General features: G+C 37.7%; 1 protein-coding gene across 5 annotated transcripts; it reads left to right on the top strand.

The window, feature by feature from the left end:
* The first annotated feature begins 1,558 nt into the window (after nt 1–1,558).
* LOC109076459 (arginine/serine-rich coiled-coil protein 2-like) lies at nt 1,559–21,790 on the top strand. 5 transcript variants are annotated; one of them, XM_042725088.1, is made up of 11 exons: nt 1,559–1,660; nt 2,952–2,992; nt 3,284–3,363; nt 7,413–7,590; nt 7,704–7,856; nt 9,391–9,507; nt 10,822–10,908; nt 18,008–18,087; nt 18,296–18,555; nt 19,920–20,009; nt 21,116–21,790. In XM_042725088.1, exons 4-11 carry the CDS (start codon nt 7,445–7,447, stop codon nt 21,302–21,304), a joined length of 1,122 nt encoding a protein of 373 aa, XP_042581022.1. In that variant the 5' UTR covers nt 1,559–1,660; nt 2,952–2,992; nt 3,284–3,363; nt 7,413–7,444; the 3' UTR covers nt 21,305–21,790. The 5 variants fall into 5 exon arrangements, with proteins under 5 accessions (XP_042581022.1, XP_042581021.1, XP_042581020.1 ...); XM_042725087.1 differs by having other exon boundaries at nt 7,391–7,590; XM_042725086.1 differs by lacking the exon at nt 3,284–3,363 and having other exon boundaries at nt 1,563–1,660.
* Nucleotides 21,791–21,908: the final 118 nt, after the last annotated feature.

Below are 21,908 nucleotides of genomic sequence, written 5' to 3'. Positions count from 1 at the left end.
CCTAGCGCGACGGCATTGTCAGCAGCGGCAATCCACCTGTCACTCAAGTGGCCACGCCCTTAATTATGCAGAGCTTTAAGGCTTAATATAATTTAAACGGATGAGTTATAAAATCCACCCCCCTCACAGTTGTCATGAAGGGCAAAATTAGCTATATAGACCAAAATCATTTTTTGCACCAGGCTGTAAACATGTTTTTTTTCTGCTGTAAAGTTGGCCATTTTAACATGGGGAGTCTATGGGACTGACTCCCTTTTGCAGCCAGCCTCAAGCGGCCAGTCGATGAATTACAGTTTTAGTCACTTCCTTATTGGCTTCACGAGAGAGAGCGCGAGGTTGCCGCTCGGTACTAGCAGACTAATCACAGTCTTTGCAGTCCGCATAGACTCGAAGTGCTGTGACATTTTTGGAGAGGTGCACGTCAGGCTAGTTTGAGCAGAAGTATAACAGCCTTGCCTGGATACTGTGGGATTTTGGTCAGATGGCCGGCAAGCGTATACACGTTAGTTCTCCTCTCAGTTTGCTTACTAATCAGCAAAAAGTGCATAAATCACACCTCATAGACGAAACCCCCTATGAATGCACTCACTGATAATTAACACGCACGCCGAAAAAAAAAAAAAATACGCGCTGCTCACGCTTGCAGTGTGAAACCGGTGTGAAGGTCTTGCTACTCGAGACTACCAAAAACCTAGAGAGAGAAGGTCTAGCCGCAAGGGGGCACTGTGCTTTCGCGGCCTTCTGCGAGTATTCGTAGAAGTAGAAGGAAACATCCGGGTATTGTTCCACCGCAAGAGAAACGAATGATAGAAGGAGGTTGTCGCATTCTGCTACTAACTACAAGGATACAGCGAATTCCTTTCTTTATTCGTTAACATGGCGGTAAGTACATTTGTTTGATTATTGTTTTGGGCGAGATTACAGTCGAGAAAAGAATATAATTAATGAAACAGTAATTCATTGGCTGCATTCTGTACTCGGAAAATGGCGGATACCTTATTCTAAACCAGTGGCTTTCAGACCGGTCCTGCGAGCAGCCCCAGCACTGCAAATTTTCTGTGTCTCCCTTATCTGTCACACCTGATTCAACTCCTCAGCTCATTAGTAGAGACTACAAGACCTGATATAGGTGTGTCAAATATAGTGAGACATACAAAATGTGAAGTGCTAGGGGTGCTTGCAGGACCACTGTTCTAAACTAAGTAGAAAAGAATGAAGTCTCAAAACGATGCTGTGAACTGAAATACCAAACTGTTATGTTAAAAATTTAGAGTGTATCTGAGATGACAAATGATTTGATTTTGTGAGAATTTGTTGTATTTTAGTATGCACATAAACATGCGGCAATTCGCTGGCCTACGTAATTCGTGGTTTACGTGATACAGTTTACGGTTCTTAGTAACGTTACTCAGGACAACACTCAAATTGTACTAATTAATATAAATATTCATAATCAATTAGTGGTTTGATACTTTTGCATGCTTTTCTTTTTAAATTATTTTGAATTTGTGATTTGTCTCCAATCAGGCAAATGACATCAAATACCACGAGTCCCTGTCCGGAAAATCGCACACAGATGAAGATCGTCAGCGGAGCTCGAAGCACTGCTCGCGGTCCAGATCACGATCAGTGGACCGAAAGCGCAAGTCAGGAAGACCAGGTACATTAATAATGACATCTCACATTCATTCTCATTTAAAAAGCACGGCGAAAAAAAAAAAAAAAAAAAATAGTAAAATTAGGCCTTTAACCTTGACCGTTAGTTTATTGGCAAGATTTTAAAGGGGCTACATTACCTATTTATAACAATACTTAAAGTGTATTTAGACGCTGAATTTTTTTTCACTAAAATGCTTTTACATGTTCACATAATCTACACTCCATACCCTACAATGATATTTAGTTAAATTGTTTTTGTATGATCTATTTTTTATACAAATCTAGTAAAAACTAAATTTTTGAGTCGCTGCATGGATTGGCGGGTATTTGTTCTTGTTTTAATTATGAACTTGCTTCGATCCGATCAGTTCCACAGAAAATTAGACCTCTTACAGTGTCTTATTTCTTTTTTTATATAGTTTAATTTAAGGATCTTCAGACATTTGTACTCAAAACAAAACAAAGAACTGAAGAAGAACATCACTTTTGTGTCGTGTGATCAGAAAAAAACAAAGCCCAACCATATTGTAGTGGTTTGGGGGAGTTATTAAAGCCTGTAAGGTTTTTTTTTTTTTTTTTTTGCTAAAATCATTTAAAAAAAGTAATGGAGACATTTTGTGTTTCCTTCCATTTATTCCCCCCTAAATGTTCTTTACTTGACTTTTAAAAATCTTAAATTTACCCCTATCAAACCTGCAGAAAGTCTGCATACAATCCATAAATTTAAATTTAAATTTATGCATTTAGCAGATGCTTTTATCCAAAGCGACTTACAGTGCATTCAGGCTATCAATTTTTACCTATCTTGTGTTCCCGGGGAATCGAACCCCCAACCTTGAGCTTGTTAATGCAATGCTCTACCACTTGAGCTACAGGAGCAGGAGGAGCTACAGGACGAGTAAATCAATGAAACTGCTGAAATCAAGATCCCCCTACCCCCCACTTTATGGACATCCTACATGTGTAACAATGTTTTCTTAGTTATATTTTTTAAATACTAAGATAAAAAACTTTACATTTGTTAAAACTTCTGTCTAGATTTTATTAATAAACTAAATGTGTATAGCCTATTTTCTAAAGAAAATGTAGGGAGGTGTTTGCTCAGTTATGGTGAATATGTTGCTGTCAAGGTTTTTTTGTTGTTGTTGTTTTTTGGACCCAATCACAGTATTCTCTTGAATATTTGTAACTTTTAAAAATAAAATGCTTTGGCAAATGCTTGTAAAATTAATCCTTTAGTATCCTTCAGTGTCCTTCCGACAATAAGTCATTTGTATCATCTTGTCTTTCAGGAGACAAGAGGCACAGACGAAGCCACAGCAGAAGCAAAGAGGTAACTAATTTTAGTCCATTAATATCACGTAGACCTAAATTAAACTGGTCACTTCATCAGTAGTTTTACAGCTGGCATTTCTAGTTTTAGTCCAGGGTAAGTATGCAGCTTAGACAGAAGGATTGAAATGCCAGACTGAGAAGAAAAGCACTGAGATGTAATCACAAGTGCATGTAATCTTAAATTTTATTAATGTGGATTACAGATGGAGAGAATTGTCTGTTTGGGAGCTTTTTTAACGTCCTGTATTTTAGATCATATGATAACATTTCTATAATAAATTATACTCAGCGTGCTAATGCACGAAGAGACACTCTGAACAGAAGACGCTGCTGACAGATAGCAAAATTATATGCCTACTACCTGGACAGGTAACTATCAGTCATTTAAACTTATTTGCCTATTAAACAATATCTTTTTGTCTCACAACCCCAGTTACTGCCTTTTTTGTAGACACCAGAAGAATTGCAATTAAAAAGTGGCCATCCCCAGTGTGAATGCATGCAGATTTGCACAGTTTTGAAATACGTTTTAAAACAGTTAAGTTGCGCGCACTGAGATTATTTTTCATATATATTAATTTGGTCATAACTGGATTGAAGGTCTTAAAGGGATAGTTCACCCAAAAATCTAAATTATGTCATTAATGACTCACCCTCATGTCGTTCCAAACCCGTGAGACCTCCGTTCATCTTCGGAACGCAGTATAAGATATTTTAGATTTAGTCCGAGAGCTTTCTGTCCCTCCATTGAGAATGTATGTACGGTATACTGTCCACGTCCAGAAAGGTAATAAAAACATCTTCAAAGTAGTCCATGTGACATCAGAGGGTCCGTTAGAATTTTTTTAAGCATTGAAAAATACATTTTGGTCCAAAAAATATCAAAAACTACGACTTTATTCAGCATTGACTTCTCTCCCGGGTCTGTCATGAGCGCGTTCACAGCACATCCGGTTCGCGAACGAATCACTCGATGTAACCGGATCTTCTTGAACCAGTTCACCAAATCGAACTGAATCGTTTGAAAACGGTTTTCGTGTCAACAATAAGCATTAATCCACAAATGACTTAAGCTGTTAACTTTTTTTAACATGGCTGACACTCCCTCTGAGTTCAAATAAACCAATATCCCGGAGTAATTCATTTACTCAAACAGTACACTGACTGAATCGAGCCAGATAACAAACATTGACTCGTTCTCGAGTCAAGAACCGTTTCTGTCGGACGCGTCCGATTCGAGAACCGAGGAGCTGATGATACTGCGCAGGCTGGTTTGAAGCAGAGACTGACACACATCGACGTCTGAAACTGAACTGGTTCTTTTGGTGAATTCTGAACTGATTCTGTGCTAATGTGTATGAGCGCGGGTAAACGAGGCTGAATCAAGGGCAATCATCGCCAATGAAGTTCTTCGTCGAGCGCAAAAGAACTGGTGAACCGTTTTCGGCAATCGGTTTTATGAATAAAACTGTTCCGAAAGAACCGGTTTGCGGAGAAGAACAGAACTTCCCATCATTACCGGTGATCCGAAAACCGATGCAACCGGTTCTTGACTCGAAGAACGAGTCAATGTTTCGTTTCGATTATCTGGCTCGTCATCAGTTCAGTCATGTACTGTTTGAGTAAATGAATTAAACGCCTCGGGATATTGATTTATTTTGAACTCAGAGGGGTGTCAGCCCATGTTAAAAAAGTTAACAGCTTAAGTCATTTGTGGATTAATGCGTAGATTGTTGACGCGAACCGTTTCAAACGATTCATCGATTTGGTGAACTGGTTCAAGAAGATCCGGTTACATCGAGTGTTTCGTTCGCGAACCGGATGTGCTGTGAACGCGCTCATAACAGACCCGGGAGAGAAGTCAATGCTGAATAAAGTCGTAGTTTTTGATATTTTTGGACCAAAATGTATTTTCGATGCTTCAAATATTCTAACGGACCCTCTGATGTCACATGGACTACTTTGAAGATGTTTTTATTACCTTTCTGGACATGGACAGTATACTACCGTACATACATTCTCAATGGGGGGACAGAAAGCTCTCGGACTAAATCTAAAATATCTTATACTGTGTTCCGAAGATGAACGGAGGTCTCACGGGTTTGGAACGACATGAGGGTGAGTCATTAATGACATAATTTAGATTTTTGGGTGAACTATCCCTTTAAGGGCATTTTACGCTGTACACAGTGACGGTTAGTTTTCGGTTCGTTTTTTTGTGGGAGAGCAGGACAGGTGATAGAATGGGCTCATTCACATGAATCATGCCACTTTGTTGTGTACGACCACATTTTATTCATATTATATTATTTAATTTATTTATTTTTTATACCTATTCTGCCCTACAAAGCCTAAACACTGGTGTTTTTTTATTGATCATGAAAGCTGCATTAACTTCCACTCGAAAAGCAAAACTCTAAAGCAGGGGTCGGCAATGCATTCTGTACATAAACATTTTTAAATTATACGCTTAAAAAAAACAATAGGCCTATTTGATTTTCATGCAAATAGTTTCTGGGTTTTTTTTTTTTTTTTACTTTTGGCCAATGCATTAAAACAGTTCAGTTTAATCACCATTCTACATTAATGCGCTGCTTTAACTGATGCACGCGCACACACACACACAGACACCACTTGCACACAGAGATCTGAGATCCCGCTGTGCAAAAAGAAACATTCAGAAGCTCATAAACTTGTCAGTGCTTCCATGCGACTTTTATTAATCGATACTGAATCGCTACATTATATTTCTCAGCAAAGAGGGGGTTAAAATCGCTGTTTAAGTAACTTAACTCAGCTTCATTATTTGCAGAGAGAGACACAGACAATTTACACCACCCCCCCCCCCCCCCCCCCCCCAAAAGTCTCTAAAATATATATATATTTTTTTTTTGAGAAAAAAAAATCGAGTAGTTTGCATCACTGGATATAGCTGTTGGTCATTTAACATTTCTATCATAAAACGTATCGTTAAAAGACTTATATTAAATGATTTGCAGCTTCATCTTACCTCGCTCTCCTTAATGTTAAACTGATGCTTCGCGTTCTGCTTCTGTGAACAGTAAACCCCGCCTACTTTGATTGATTGGTCATCTCAGTCATTTTGACATTGACGAGCGCTGTTAGACCGCTAAGGGTTTGATCTGAAGCGCCTAGTATGTGCAGCAGTCACGCACACATCCGTAGACTAGCGCAAGTTAATTCGCAGACTTTAATAGTATTTATATCTCTTAACAGGCTGTGTGACTGAGAAGTTATTACCTCAAAATGTATGTCGGTATGCAGTTTTCCCTATTGCTCTGTGCCAGCTATTATCCCTCTGTGTGCCATAGGTTGCCGACCCCTGCTCTAAAGCCATTTTTCTCATTTTTGGTTGGTGGTGTTATTGTGTTTTGCCTTTGTATAGCAGCATTACTTTTGCATTTCTCAAAAGAAAATCCACACACTTTATGAAGAAATAAATATTGTATTCCCTAATCTAAAAAAAAAAAATGTAATTTAGCTCTTACTTGCATGCCTCATGGAATGCAATATATAAATAGTAATCACCTAAGACATAGGATGTTTTCATTCAGTAGCACAAGCGAGCAGTTTAAATAGCTTATTGTATGTATAGAAATGTGCCTGTACACATGGGAGTTGGCAAGATGGAAAGCTTTCTTGTATCATGTAAAATGCCCTTTAAAGTCAACCTGAAACCAAATCCAGTTTACTTTCGTAATGTGAGTTGTTGTTATAATAATAATAATAATAACAATTAATTTTATTCATCTTGAATTGACTTAGTAATTTGATTTGGGTGTTCTGTTCTTAAATGGGGCCAGACCTGAATGCGAGTTTGCAGTCAGAAATTTGTAGATGTATGGTAATTTAGAATATTTTATATTTTGAGCCTCTACCTACTGGAAACCAAGATGATGGCTAGGTCAAATTCACTCAAGAGTATCTTTACAAATCCATCATGACAAAGCAAAATCTAGATTTGTCAGTTAATTACATTTTGAAGAAAGACTGATGAGATAAACATTTGAACCAAGAAGTCAAGTAGCGTAAGACCACGAATGTGTAAGTAAATGGGGTTCATTTTGATTTCATGTTGACTTGTGTTTATGTAGGAGAAAAACAATGCATACGAGAAAAGAAAATGTTAATGCGAAATCTGTGTACATTTCTCGCAATAAAGATCACCCATGCTTTTTTTTTTATTTTTTGGGTACTGAACTGGGTGTAAATGTGCTCATTTGTGTTAAATGTAACTGTACATGCTGCACTCGGATGGTGGTGGAAGTTGACATAGGAATTTTGTCATTTAAAAACTGTTTTTCTTGTCAGAATTATTTTGGCAAGTTTGTTCTTAAACTTACTAACTCTCTTTATTGCACTATTTTCCTGAAAGAGACCAATTCTTCTTAAAACAGGCACGGAAGAAGGACTCTGAGAAAGCTCTGAAATGTCAGAGCGGATCAGAGGAGCAGCTGGAGATGTCAAGATAAAAGGCCGTGACAGGCTGTCTGAAGACATGGAGGAGCGACATCGCCGAAAAGATAAGAAATCCTCCAGACCAAGAAGCCTATCAAGATCACGTTCAAGGGAAAGGTATTTTCATTTGACAAATCGTTTTGATTTAATTTTACATTGGCTAAATTTATGCAACAAGTGAATGTTTTAAGGTTTAGTGTGCTTAGATGTTAATTGATATTTTACTGAAGACGACATCATAATCGAAACTGGGACAAAAGAAGATCTCGCTCACGAAGCGGTGAAAGGAGATCAAGGAGTCGTGACAAGAAGAGACGGGCCAGGTCTCGATCAAACTCCAGAAGCAAGCACAGACATCGCACTAGGAGCCGTAGCAAGAGCAGGTCGGACGAAGATTGTGCGTTCATGATTTTGCATGAAACTCAATGAAACTGCAATTTTGTACTAAAACTATGAGATTATCCAATTTTATCTAGGGAGAAGAAGAAGAGGTCCGAGAAAGCAGTTTTTCATTCAGTAGGCACAAAGCGAGCAGTTTAAAATAGCTTATTGTATGTATAGAAATGTTGCCTGTACACATGGGAGTTGGCAAGATGGAAAGCTTCTTTTTGTATCATGTAAAATGCCCTTTAAAGTCAACCTGAAACCAAATCCAGTTTACTTTCGTAATGTGAGTTTTGTGAAATTGTGGGGGTATTTCATAATTTTTCAACACAGAGACACAAAAAGAAGGAGTTTAATAATTTAATAATTTGATTTGGGTGTTCTGTTCTTAAATGGGCCAGACCTGAAGCGAAGTTTGCAGTCAGAAATTTTGTAGATGTATGGTAATTTAGAATATTTTATATTTTGAGCCTCTACCTACTGGAAACCAAGATGATGGCTAGGTCAAATTCACTCAAGAGTATCTTTACAAATCCATCATGACAAAGCAAAATCTAGATTTGTCAGTTAATTACATTTTGGAGAAAGACTGATGAGATAAACATTTGAACCAAGAAGTCAAGTAGCGTAATGGGGTTCATTTTGATTTCATGTTTGACTTGTGTTTATGTAGGAGAAAAACAATGCATACGAGAAAAGAAAATGTTAATGCGAAATCTGTGTACATTTCTCGCAATAAAGATCACCCATGCTTTTTTTTTATTTTTGGGTACTGAACTGGGTGTAAATGTGCTGGTTAAGTGCACTCATTTGTGTTAAATGTAATTGTATATGCTGCACTCGGATGGTGGTGGAAGTTGACATAGGAATTTTGTCATTTAAAAACTGTTTATTTTTTCTTGTCAGAAATATTTTGGCAAGTTTGTTCTTAAACTTACTAACTCTCTTTATTGCACTATTTTCCTGAAAGAGACCAATTCTTCTTAAAACAGGCACGGAAGAAGGACTCTGAGAAAGCTCTGAAATGTCAGAGCGGATCAGAGGAGCAGCTGGAGATGTCAGATAAAGGCCGTGACAGGCTGTCTGAAGACATGGAGGAGCGACATCGCCGAAAAGATAAGAAATCCTCCAGACCAAGAAGCCTATCAAGATCACGTTCAAGGGAAAGGTATTTTCATTTGACAAATCGTTTTGATTTAATTTTACATTGGCTAAATTTATGCAACAAGTGAATGTTTTAAGGGTTTAGTGTGCTTAGATGTTAATTGATATTTTACTGAAGACGACATCATAATCGAAACTGGGACAAAAGAAGATCTCGCTCACGAAGCGGTGAAAGGAGATCAAGGAGTCGTGACAAGAAGAGACGGGCCAGGTCTCGATCAAACTCCAGAAGCAAGCACAGACATCGCACTAGGAGCCCGTGGGTAGCAAGAGCAGGTCGGACGAAGATTGTGCGTTCATGATTTTGCATGAAACTCAATGAAACTGCAATTTTGTACTAAAACTATGAGATTATCCAATTTTATCTAGGGAGAAGAAGAAGAGGTCCGAGAAAGCACGGAAAAAAAGTCGCAGTCGGTCAGCTAGCCCTGTGACCTTCAGGGGCAGAAACACAGCCATGGATGCTCAGGAGGCATTGGCCAGAAGGTAGAGTGACATACAAAAAAAAAAAAAAAAAAATGGATATTGTACACAGTATATGGGGGTGTGCGATATGACCATTTTTGATCGTGGACGATAAAAATGTCTCCACAATCTGCTTTTGAAGGAATATGGTATTATCGTGCTACAGTGCACATTCTATCAGTTGCAGTTCTGATGCCTCCATATCAATATACTGTACTAGGGGTGCTCCGATTGATTGGCTACTGATCACAATCGGCCGATAATCGCTTTGGGATGATTAAACAGCGGTCTCTTAAAAGGCCGATCTCATAAAACCAATCTCAAGCTGCTGACGCGCCTGCCGTGAAAGGTTTGGCATGACATGCAGCGGCACCGTCTCAGTCTCTGTCCGGCATGGGTGAAATAATTAGAATGCTTTAGATGAGGTACAGTCATTTTTTATTTACATTATTTTCTTCATTAAATAACTGATAAAGTAATTTGAAAAAGTTTCTGTGAGACATAATTTCACAAACAGCGTGAATGAATCACCGCACACTCTTTCTCTCTCAAAATGCAAATGGATTAAAAATCACTTCGCGTCTGCACTATAAGCCAGCTGCATGCTTCACAGTCGACACAGAAATTTTCACTTGCACTATCGAGTCAGTTTATAAATTTTTTATAAACTGCATTTTTTTCTTTTTAATTCTTGCCAGTATTTAAACCATTCGGCACTCACAAGCTTTCCTGAAGACCGTGCGCTCATGCACACTTGCAGCGCAGAGATAATTTCTGCACCGAGTCTATTCTTTGCTGCACTGCACGTGCTGAATTAAACTAACAACGCATTGTTTGCAGTAAATATGAACATGCATTGACACAAAATTGTAGTACACCATAAATGCATATAATTAAAGTCTACTGTGTTTCACAGCCAACACATAGGCTATGGTTTTTTGGCTAGGTTTAAAGGTAAAGAACACTTTTAGATAAACAAGGCAATACTTTTAAAGTCCTTAAAGTTTTTTATGAACCATAGGATTGCTTGTAATAAAGATTTAAATGCAAAAGAAAAGGCAGTAGAGCAGACTGTTTCTGTCAATGGTAAGTTTTAATTTAGAATGTTTGTGATAATATTAGAAAAGTAGTTTAAATGTTATGCTTTAGCAATTTTAATATATAAATCTTAAAAGTAAATGCAAAAGTAAAAAGCATTGAATAATTGATGAAAGATTGTATTACTGTACTGTGTGAAAAAAAAAAAAGAATCACAATGTTGAAAAAGCATCTTAAGTAACAATGTTTGGATTTAAAATCAAAGTAATGGATAAATGTTGTTTTTGTGGTAAACAGCCATGGATCAGTAGCAGACTCCTGTGTGAAAGCACAGTCCGTGCTGCTTCTGTACCACAGATGGACTACATACGCACTGCAGACAGAGTACGTGTGAACCTCACATACAGCTCACAAAATCAGGCTTGCGCTGTGTAAGCTATTGTGCAACAATTACACAATTGTAAAAACAAGAATACAGTGTATGATCAAACATTTAGGTGAGATAAATATATATTTTTGAAAATATGGCCCCCTCCACCCCTCAAATGAAAAAAAGAAATAAATAAAAAAATCCTCTCACAAGAATCACCTACGAGAGGAATTCAGGCCCTGAATAAATGTCTAAACATCTTGATTGGATCGTCACTATAAATAATTCTACATGATAAAAAGAAGGCTTTAAAAAGATCGGTATCGATGCTCGGATCGGCAGATACTGCTTTTTGTGATCGGTGATCGGCCTCAAAAATCCTGATCGTAGCACCCCTATACTGTACAACGCCACATACATTCACATCTAATGTTAACTCAGCAGTAAAGTTACTCTCACAGGACACTGCACTTATTCACAATCACAAAAGTACATTATTTACATGTGCTTTAAAGCCTTGTCAGTTAAATGTTACGTTCACGTGCTGGTCAGACAGGCGCTTTTTCTGAGCGATGCGTACACCTGAAGCGCATGCACTAAAAAGCCTGTTAAACAGCGCCTGATTACAGAACTAAGTTATCTTTTGCGCTAACGCTGTCAAAACACACAAGGTTTACATATATACTCTAGGGGCGGGCGCTATACCAGTATGAACATGACTTCATTATTACATTGTTCCATGATATGGAGTTTGCTATACCGTGGATACTAGGGCTGTGCGATTTGGGGAAAATATCTAATTGGGGTTTTAATTTTTAATTTTTTTTTTTACAGATATTGTGATTGCTATTTGATTTGCTATTTTAATTTCACAAAGTCAAGCTTCAGCTTAATATTGTCAGTAGTGTGTAGCACAGTAACTTATGGGTATCTTTACCCTGCTGAAAAAAAAAACAATAGAAACAGTCACAGAAATTCGTATAATAGAAGTTGTGGTTGTATCAACAACAGACCACTAGATGGCGTGATTGAAGAATCAGAGTTGTATTGCAGGGAGCCATGTAGAAATATAAATGAATGATGGGTGATTCTGCTTTAAGCATGTAAGTTACAAGTTTGTGAAAGGACTTCCAGTGCCAGGTAAACGTAAAGCAGATTATGAATATACTTAAGATTCACAAATAAGTAGGGCTGGGCGATATGACGATATTATCATATATCGATGATGTCTCATAAGTATTGCGATGTCGATGTCAACAGTCAGGTAACAGACGATTATTGACATTATTGGAAGAAAAAAAAAGGACAAATGATAAACCTTGTAAGTTGCTAAAAATATTTTACATAGCACCATAGTCACCATACAGGCCTTTTTGCATGCAAGAATGAAATAATTTAGTAGGAGGTTTGGGAATCGAAAAGCTATTCCAATTTCGGAAATCAAATCAGATACGCAAGGTCAGGAATTAAATTACTTGTTATAAAATTACATTTCAGCTGAGAAAGAAAACAAGGGTGTATTGGATCCGTGCATTGACAGTCATTATAATGTTAATCAAAGAACAAAAATGAAAATACCTGACTGATCTTGACTGAATCACTTTTGTAGCCTCAGTTTATATTTTATTTGCCTGTTGTTTGGCGCTGACTACTGTAATAGCATTGTGCATCTGTGTATGCTATTATTTTGGAGATGCCTTCCAATATACAGGTGCTGGTCATATAATTAGAATATCATCAAAAAGTTGATTTCACTAATTCCATTCAAAAAGTGAAACTTTTATATTAAATTCATTCATTACACACAGACTGATATATTTCAAATGTTTATTTCTTTAAATTTTGATGATTATAACTGACAACCAAGGAAAATCCCAAATTCAGTATCTCAGAAAATTTGAATATTACTTAAGACCAATACAAAGAAAGGATTTTTAGAAATCTTGGCCAACTGAAAAGTATGAACATGAAAAGTATGAGCATGTACAGCACTCAATTCTTAGTTGGGGCTCCTTTTGCTTGAATTACTGCAGCAATGCGGCGTGGCATGGAGTTTATCAGTCTGTGGCACTGCTCAGTTGTTATGAGAGTCCAGGTTGCTCTGATAGTGGCCTTCAGCTCTTCTGCATTCTTGGTTCTGGCATATCGCATCTTCCTCTTCACAATACCCCATAGATTTTTCTATGGGGTTAAGGTCAGGTGAGTTTGCTGGCCAATTAAGAACAGGGATACCATGGTACTTAAACCAGGTACTGGTACCTTTGGCACTGTGTGCAGGAAATTTGCATCTCAAAGTTGGTCAGCAGCAGGAAGCATGAAGTGCTCTAAAACTTCCTGGTATATGGCTGCATTGACCTTGGACCTCAGAAAACACAGTGGACCAACACCAGCAGATGACATGGCACCCCAAACCATCACTGACTTTGGAAACTTTACACTGGACCTCAAGCAACATGGATTGTGTGCCTCTCCTCTCTTCCTCCAGACTCTGGGACCCTGATTTCCAAAGAAAATGCAAAATTTACTTTCATCAGAGAACATAATTTTGGACCACTCAGCAGCAGTCCAGTCCTTTTTGTCTTTAGCCCAGGCGAGACGCTTCTGACGCTGTCTGTTGTTCAAGAGTGGCTTGACACAAGGAATGCAACAGCTGAACCCCATGTCTTGCATACATCTGTGCGTAGTGGTTCTTGAAGCACTGACTCCAGCTACAGTCCACTCTTTGTGAATCTCCCCCACATTTTTGAATGGGTTTTGTTTCACAATCCTCTCCAGGGTGCGGTTATCCCTATTGCTTGTATACTTTTTTCTACCCCACTTTTCCTTCCCTTCACCTCTCTATTAATGTGCTTGGACACAGAGCTCTGTAAACACCCAGCCTCTTTTGCAATGACCTTTTGTGTCTTGCCCTCCTTGTGCAAGGTGTCAGTGGTCGTCTTTTGGACAACTGTCAAGTCAGCAGTCTTCACCATGACTGTGTAGCCTACAGAACTAGACTGAGAGACCATTTAAAGGCCTTTGCAGGTGTTTTGAGTTAATTAGCTGATTAGAGTGTGGCACCAGGTGTCTGCAGTATTGAACCTTTTCACAATATTTAAATTTTCTGAGATACTGAATTTGGGATTTTCCTTAGTTGTCAGTTATAATAATCAAAATGAAAAGAAATAAACATTTGAAATGTATCAGTCTGTGTGTAATGAATGAATATAATATACAAGTTTCACTTTTTGAATGGAATTGGTGAAACAAATCAACTTTTTGATGATATACTAATTATATCACCAGCACCTGTAATTTATCCTTATTCAGGGCTCCATACTAACATTTGAGAACATCTGGTACTAGGCTACCAGAAAAGAAAAAAAAAACCTAACGTTTTTGCTCAATTCATTTTTAATCCCTGCATGGTTTTTATTCATAGGCCTGCATGATAAATATCAAATATGTTATAGCTTGACTACAAGTTTAAAAACAACGCTGCAATTGTTATAATTAAGGAAATTAAACTTACCATCATGAAATGTCTACACAGGCGATAATGCCAAAAAGAAAGATAAACAAACTCCAGCACTCTGACATAATATGCTTGAAAATATTTTTCACTGCCTATATACTATAGGCACGACTACTGTCGTGTCCGGTGTAGACACGGTGTAATAAAGGCAGGAATCTCTGTGTGTCTGTCTGTCTGTTTGCATTTGTTATATCGAGAACTGTTCATCCAATCGACTTCACGAGTGTCAGGTGTGTTGCTGCAGACCCAAGGGAGTGCAGTGTCTTGTTTTGGTTCAATATGGACACGCGACATGTTCCGAATTAATAAACTTTTAATGAACTACAAAACAGTGCGAGCCGAAAGCAGCGTGCCTCATGTGGGCAGGGCTTATATGCTCTGAAAATGGACACTGCACTAGTGATACAAAACACACAGGTCTGTTAAGAACAATACTTTTAATATTGACAAATTATTATTAGGCTGGGCTACTTTACATTTTTTATGGCTGCTGTATTCGCAAGTATATTTTAAGCAAATTAACTGCACGTTTTTATCATGTGTAAAATTACTGATTAACATGGCAGATAAACTCAGCTCGTTCTTTTTTTTTTTTTTTTTACACCTGCAATATACTATAGGCATACTACTTATAGAACTTGGGTGATTTTTTCATACTTGATGTGCTGTTGTGGTAGGCCAGTTTCAAATCGCATTTTTGGCACACTGCCTTTCTTGTCCTCACTCAATTAAAAGTGCTCCCACACAGCTGAGGTTTTCGGCATGTTTGTCTTCTCTTCCAGATGAAATGAACCATGATGTTCATGACGTCCCCTCATGGGTGATTCATATTTAAGCGATTGAAAACCGCTTCGCGGTGGATGCCAGGGGTTTAAAAAAAAAAAAAGAATATCTGAATCTTGAATGCCAACCCACCAAACGAATATTCGAATGATTGAATATTCTGGTCCAGCCCTACATTATTTGCTGACTCACATGTTGTCCCAAACCTGTACAATTTTCTTTCTTGTGTTGAGCACAAAAGATATTTTGAAGAATGTGGGTAACAAAACAGTTGCTGGTCCAAATTGATTTTGATAGTAGGAAATTAATATTAAGTCACTGTGGACCAGCAACTGTTTGGATTTACACGTTTTGTTACCTTGAAAGGCTTTGTCTTTATAATAGGGAAATAAGTTTGGTTGTAATGCTCAGAAAACTTGCAAAATAGTAAAACCAACGTGACAGAATCGTGATAAAATTGATATAAAAAAACAAATTGTGAATTTTTTTTTCCTTCCATATCGCCCACCCCTATCTCAGACAATAAATATTGCACATCCCTAGTTTCAGTGTTATTTTGAGGTATCCTGCAGCCCTAATCAAGCTCTTTTAGACTGCTTCAAAACTACCCATTGTGAAAACTGGGGGTGAACGATTGCAATTGCATTTGCGATAATATTGCAATATGATAAAAAAAAAAAAAAATTCTCAGAGGCTGCTATTACACTCGGTCACGTGACGCGCAAGAGTAAAAAGGTGTGTTCGATTGGACTTGAAGATTGATCGGTGTATGACATCAAAGTACAGGGAGAGAAAGCATAAGGAGACGTCCGCTCTCTTATAGCTATCACAGTACATTAATGACATGCACCGATTGGTCTAATCAGCGCTGCTTCACGTCGAACTCATCTAAGTGCAGTCTTCAGAGAATGCATCAGGTTGGCACGCTACAGTGTTGCCAAGTCCGCAGTTTGGGTAAACCCTCCATAAAACATGCATTTTACCCCCTGGAATACCGGTAGACACCCCACATAATATATACACATATATGTGTGTATACATATGTGTATATATTATGTGTATACATATGTGTATATATTATGTATATATATTTATGTGCTCACCGGGCACTTTATTAGTTACAGCTATTCAATTGCTTGGTAACACAAATTGCTAATCAGCCAATCACATGGCAGCAACCCAATGCTTTTAGGCATCTAGATGTGGTGAAGACGACTTGAAGTTCAAACCGAGCATCAGAATGGGGAAGAAAGGGGATTTAAGTGACTTTGAATGTGGAATGGTTGTTGATGCCAGATGGGCTGGTCTGAGTATTGTTGATCTATTGGAATTTTTATGCACAACCATCTCTAGGGTTTACAGAGAATGGTCCAAAAAGAGATGTGCAGCCGACAAATCTACAGCAACTGTGTGATGCTATCATGTCAATATGGACCAAAACCTCTGAGGAATGTTTCCAACACCTTGTTGAATCTATGCCACGAAGAATTAAGGCATTTCTGAAGGCAAAAGAGGGTCCAAAGCAGTGGTTCTCAAAGTTTGGGGTGCACGGGCCATATCAGCAGAAAAAGAAAATAAATAAAACCGTAAACAGCCAAAGGACGTAATTTTAGAATGGGAGATGGATCGGTTTGTGTAAGGGAAGAGAAAAGACATAGATGATGTCACACAGACCAAGGCTGGTCATTCAGAAGCTAAATGCAGAAAATAGGACGAGGCATACTGTATCTTGCTCTCTGCTTCACTCACTGTGTCTATACCAGATGCTACAGTTGTCGCATCACGCCACAACCACTCTACTGTACACTGGATGTGACAAAGCGACCGGTGTAAATCATTTAACTTTGTGTCAGTACGTCATAAATAGAACAAGGCATCAGTTTAATGTTGGGTTTTGTCGCGCCGTGCTGCATCCAGTGTAGACAGCATCACTGATTGGTTTTACTGTATTTTGCCAATGCTTGCATCCGGTGTAGACACGGTGTTTAATGTCGTTGGTGAGGAGGAAAGCCTGTGTGTGTCCTATACTTTAGCGGACCACATGAAACCCACAATAAATAAATAACAGAGAGAATAATAATAATAATAAGTTATTCTCTCTGCTATTTTTCAGTGTTTCAAGTGATGCAGGTGTTTTTTCCCTGTAGGTTTTTTAAATTAAAAAAAAAAAAATTCATAATGTTTAGTCAAATTATTTGGCGCGACCAAAAAAGTTTGAGAACTACTGGTCTAAAGTTAACAGACAGTGTTTAAAAAGTGCAGTCCACAGGTTTACATATTACAGTGACTTTGAATTACCTAAAGTAGTGTGGTAAAGCAACAGATTTGTTTTTATATTTCTGCAATCTACTTTGTATCTTACTAGTTTGTGCAATTTTTAATATTAATGTTCAAGGCTTATTTGTCAGTGCTTTATGTTGTCATAATTATTACAAGCTTACAAGGTTGGAAGTTCAACAATTCAGTCAATATTCTACTGTGATTGTAGTTGTTTAATAAAAGGGTCAGTCATATCAATTCATGTATCACCTAATTTCATCGTAACGTAGGCCTGGCCTACAGAAAAGTACATTTTTCTTTTGGTCATACTATACAATGATTTTTAGCTTGTCTTTGTTGAATAATACAGAACATAAAGAGCTTTAAAAAATAATCGCATATTAAATCGCAATATTGGTTAAAAAAAAAATGCAATTAGATTATTTTACAAAATCTTTCAGCCCTGGTGAAAACCACCTAAAGTATCAGACTAGATTTGTAAGGTTTAAACTTCCTTGTTTTTATGTTCACTAAATATATTTTCCTCACATTCTTAGGTTGGAGAGAGCAAAGAAGCTTCAAGAACAGAAGGAAAAAGAGTTGTTGGAAAAACGGCAACAACAAGAGAGGGCAGCAGGCAAGTAACTGCTGCAAATCATCTGCCTATTGGTGCAGTTGCTTCATATCTGACCCACTGCACAGGGCTCCAGACTCATTCTTCCCACTGGTGGCTCTTTTGGTACTAACTTTCTCAGTTGGTCACAAAATGCAACCATTTGGTCGTAGTCTGGAGCCCTGACTGCAGCTGACATCCATTTGATATGTTGTTGGTTGTTTCCTAACAGCAGCAGCAGTTCCACTGTTGTGCGATGCGACCACTGCAGCACCCAGTTCAGGCCTGAACGTTGCAGCACTGCTGGCCTCTGGCACACAGGTCACTCCTCAGATCGCAATGGCTGCTCAGATGGCAGCGCTTCAGGCCAAAACACTGGCAGAGACTGGCATTGCTGTGCCAAGCTACTACAATCCCTCAGCGGTGAACCCAATGAAGTTTGCAGAGCAGGAAAAGAAAAGGAAAAAGTTGTGGCAGGGGAAAAAAGAAGGGGTGAGGCCAAGAAAGTCACGGTTGTATAGATTTTTAATATAGGGTTGTTGACAGTTGGCATGATACCACTTATATTGTTTGCATTGATTGTTAATATACCAATAATTTTTCTATGTCCTGTATATATTCCTCCACTTCTGAGTCTATGGTAGCCCATAGAACAATTTATGGGAAAGTAATTAAATGTGATAGACAGAGGATAGTTTGAACGTTAAAGGGATAGTTCTCCCAAAAATGAAAATTTGATGTTTATCTGCTTACCCCCAGGGCATCCAAGATGTAGGTGACTTTGTTTCTTCAGTAGAACACAAACTGAGATTTTTAACTCAAACCGTTGCAGTCTGTCAGCCATATAATGTAAGTGGACGGGAATCACGGCTTTGAGAGTCCAAAAAAGATACACAAACAAAACTAAATTAAACCCTGCAGCTCGTGATGATGTGTAAAGACCATCACGATCGTCTGTGCAAGAAACTGAACCGTATTTATATGGGGTTTTTTTTACCTCTGATTTTCACTGCAATGTCCGAACTGTCCTTGAGCCGGGAGTGAGGCATTTTCTTTTTCTTCTTGCTTTACGGTGGATCGCAGAATGGCAGCATTACCGCCAGCTATCTCTTAAATGGACCATTGACGCTCTATCTGCAATTTCAATTAGGAGTGTCAATGGCAGAAGAACGTGCTCAGGACAGTTCAGACATTGCAGTGAAAATCAGAGGTAAAAAAACTATATACTGTTCAGTTTCTTGCACAGTCCAATCGTTTTGTGTCTTTACACATCAATGTATCATCACGAGCCGCAGGGTTTAATTTGGTTTTATTTGTGTAATTTTTTTGACTCTCAAAGCCGTGATTCCCATCCACTTACATTATATGGCTGACAGACTGCAACGGTTTGAGTAAACCTCCGTTTTTGTCCTACTGAAGAAACAAAGTCACCTACATCTTGGATGGCCTGGGGGTAAGCAGATAAACATCAAATTTTCATTTTTGGGAGAACTATCCTTTCAACCACAGCAAATTTGGATTTTCTAACCCAAAACCTGTAGCGCTACCAGCAGTTCAAATTTCCATTTGTTTGTTCAGTCTTGACATTTTTTTTTTTATGCCAGTTTGAATTTGTCAGTTGTTGTTTGTTTTTTTTTGTAATAACTTTTGAACAGTTCAAAAGATACCAGAAAAGTACAAAAAAGCATAGTGACTCTAAGACACAGAAAAAAAATCTTTATTGCTCATTTTTGCCATTGATAAATGATTCACTTTTGCAAAGTACTTACTGCCTCTGATACTAGTAACACTAATTTTGACATCCTTAAAATCTTATGTCTTGAGATGTTCAGTTTTAATATATGTTTATGTTGTAGGACAAGTCACAAACAGCTGAGCTTTGGGAGAAGCTGAATTTTGGTAATAAAGACCAAAATGTGAAATTTCGCAAACTGATGGGCATCAAAGTAAGTGTTATCCTGTATTAAATATTGTCTTTTCATTTCTTTGAGTTTTTATTCAGAATGTTCTTAATGTGTGAACTGGAGACATTTTTAATATTAATATATAAATGTTGTTTGCTTGTTGAGTTACTTAAATATTTTTATACTGTCAGACTTTACTAATATTTTGAATTGGCTGTTAATTTTTAGTAACTTTGTCATGTTTATTAGTTTTAATATTTAGCTTTATTTCAGTTTTATTTTTTAAACTTATTCAATGGTCAGTCTGAATACTGGATTCTGATTGGCTGGTAGGTATGCAGTAAAACTGTTTAAAGCACAGGTAGTTCTAAGTCAGTTTAATCATCATTCTATATTAATGCGCTGCTTTAATTGATGCATTACACACAAACCGACACACACACAGAGAGAGAAAGTCGGAGATCGCACACACGTAAACTTGAGGTCAATGCTTCCCTGCAATTTTTATTAATAAAATAGCCTAGATACTAGGTCGCTACATTATATTCCTAAGCAACGAGGTGGTAAAATCACTGTTTTTGAAGTAATTAATCATTTGTAGAGAGAGACGCAGCATGCATACGCACACACAACTGTCATTTCTCTCTCTTGATCGATAATTAATTGAAATCAATGCTATAATTCATTATAATAAACATGATTTTACCACATTATTTCATCTCTGTGTGTGATTTGAAGTGGGCAGAATGCTAGAGCTAATGTGCCGTCACTAACCAAAATAACTAATTTTTAACCATTCTGTCAAATATTGCACTGCAAAGAGCAATACTAGTTTTAACTTGTCTATAATTTGGCAAATGACCATGGAATAAGTGGGATAATCAGTGGCTTGCCATGCATTAAAGGATTTTAAATGCACTTTGCAGAGGCAAGCAACAAACCTCTGCCTGTTTCCACGTCGTGCATTTAAAATCCTTTAATGCACGGCAAGCCGTTGATTATCCCTTACGTATTTCAGTTAGTTACCAAGGCAACATTTCAAATTCACTTTTAGTTTGTTTTTCATCTATTTTTTTGTTTTATTTTAGCTTTATTTCAACTAACAAAAATGTTTTAAGTTAAGGATAACCCTGTTGTGTTCACTGTAGGGTGAAGAAGAAGGTAGTTCATCAGTAGCTGGTAATGAAGAAGGTCTTAAAACCTTGCAGCAGCAGGAAGAGATGTTCCGCAATCTGGACGTCCAGTATGAGATGGCCCGTTCACAGACACACACACAGAGGGGAATGGGCCTAGGTTTCTCCTCTTCGTTTTCTTCAAGGGGCATGGATGCTGTCTGAACATTCTGTATTTGTGCTTCTCATTTCTGTAAATTCTGGCTGACGTTGCCACTGTAAAGCTGGTTTGTATCTGCTAGTAGAGAATACTGCTGCATTAGCCTGCATGTATGATTCATCAGGTCTGTCATTTTATTCATTTTGGAAATTCACATGTAAATACAGTTGATTGCTTAAACATATGTAGTTGCTTGGTCTCTGAAGATTGTGTTTAATATTGTAAAGCTTTTGTTTGGATTTTGGGAGGGGAATGTGACTGTATATTTCACTGTGTTTGTATTAACACTGACTGAAGCTAGCGATTCCTGATATCATTGACCAATGGGTACCAGGGGCTATGATATATTGTGAATGCTTCATGGATTTTATGAAATAGTTACTACATAAATATCAAGGACAGAAATTAACATGATAGACCGTCGGTGGTTTGAGTTGGGAAAAAAAACATCACTATTTCACAGAACAATAAAAAATATTTAACATGCAAAATACATTTCATCATTCATGAAGATCATGCATTTTTGATTCCTTATCCTTAATATACCAAAAGAAACTGAAGTGGAAAAATTAAAACAATTGAAATCTAAACGTTCCATTTGCCTAGTCC

Source organism: Cyprinus carpio, chromosome B5 (assembly GCF_018340385.1).
Source record: "Cyprinus carpio isolate SPL01 chromosome B5, ASM1834038v1, whole genome shotgun sequence".
NCBI classification, from domain to species: domain Eukaryota; kingdom Metazoa; phylum Chordata; class Actinopteri; order Cypriniformes; family Cyprinidae; genus Cyprinus; species Cyprinus carpio.
The sequence above is the reverse complement of the archived record's forward strand: the minus strand, read 5'-3'. Positions and strand labels throughout refer to the sequence as shown.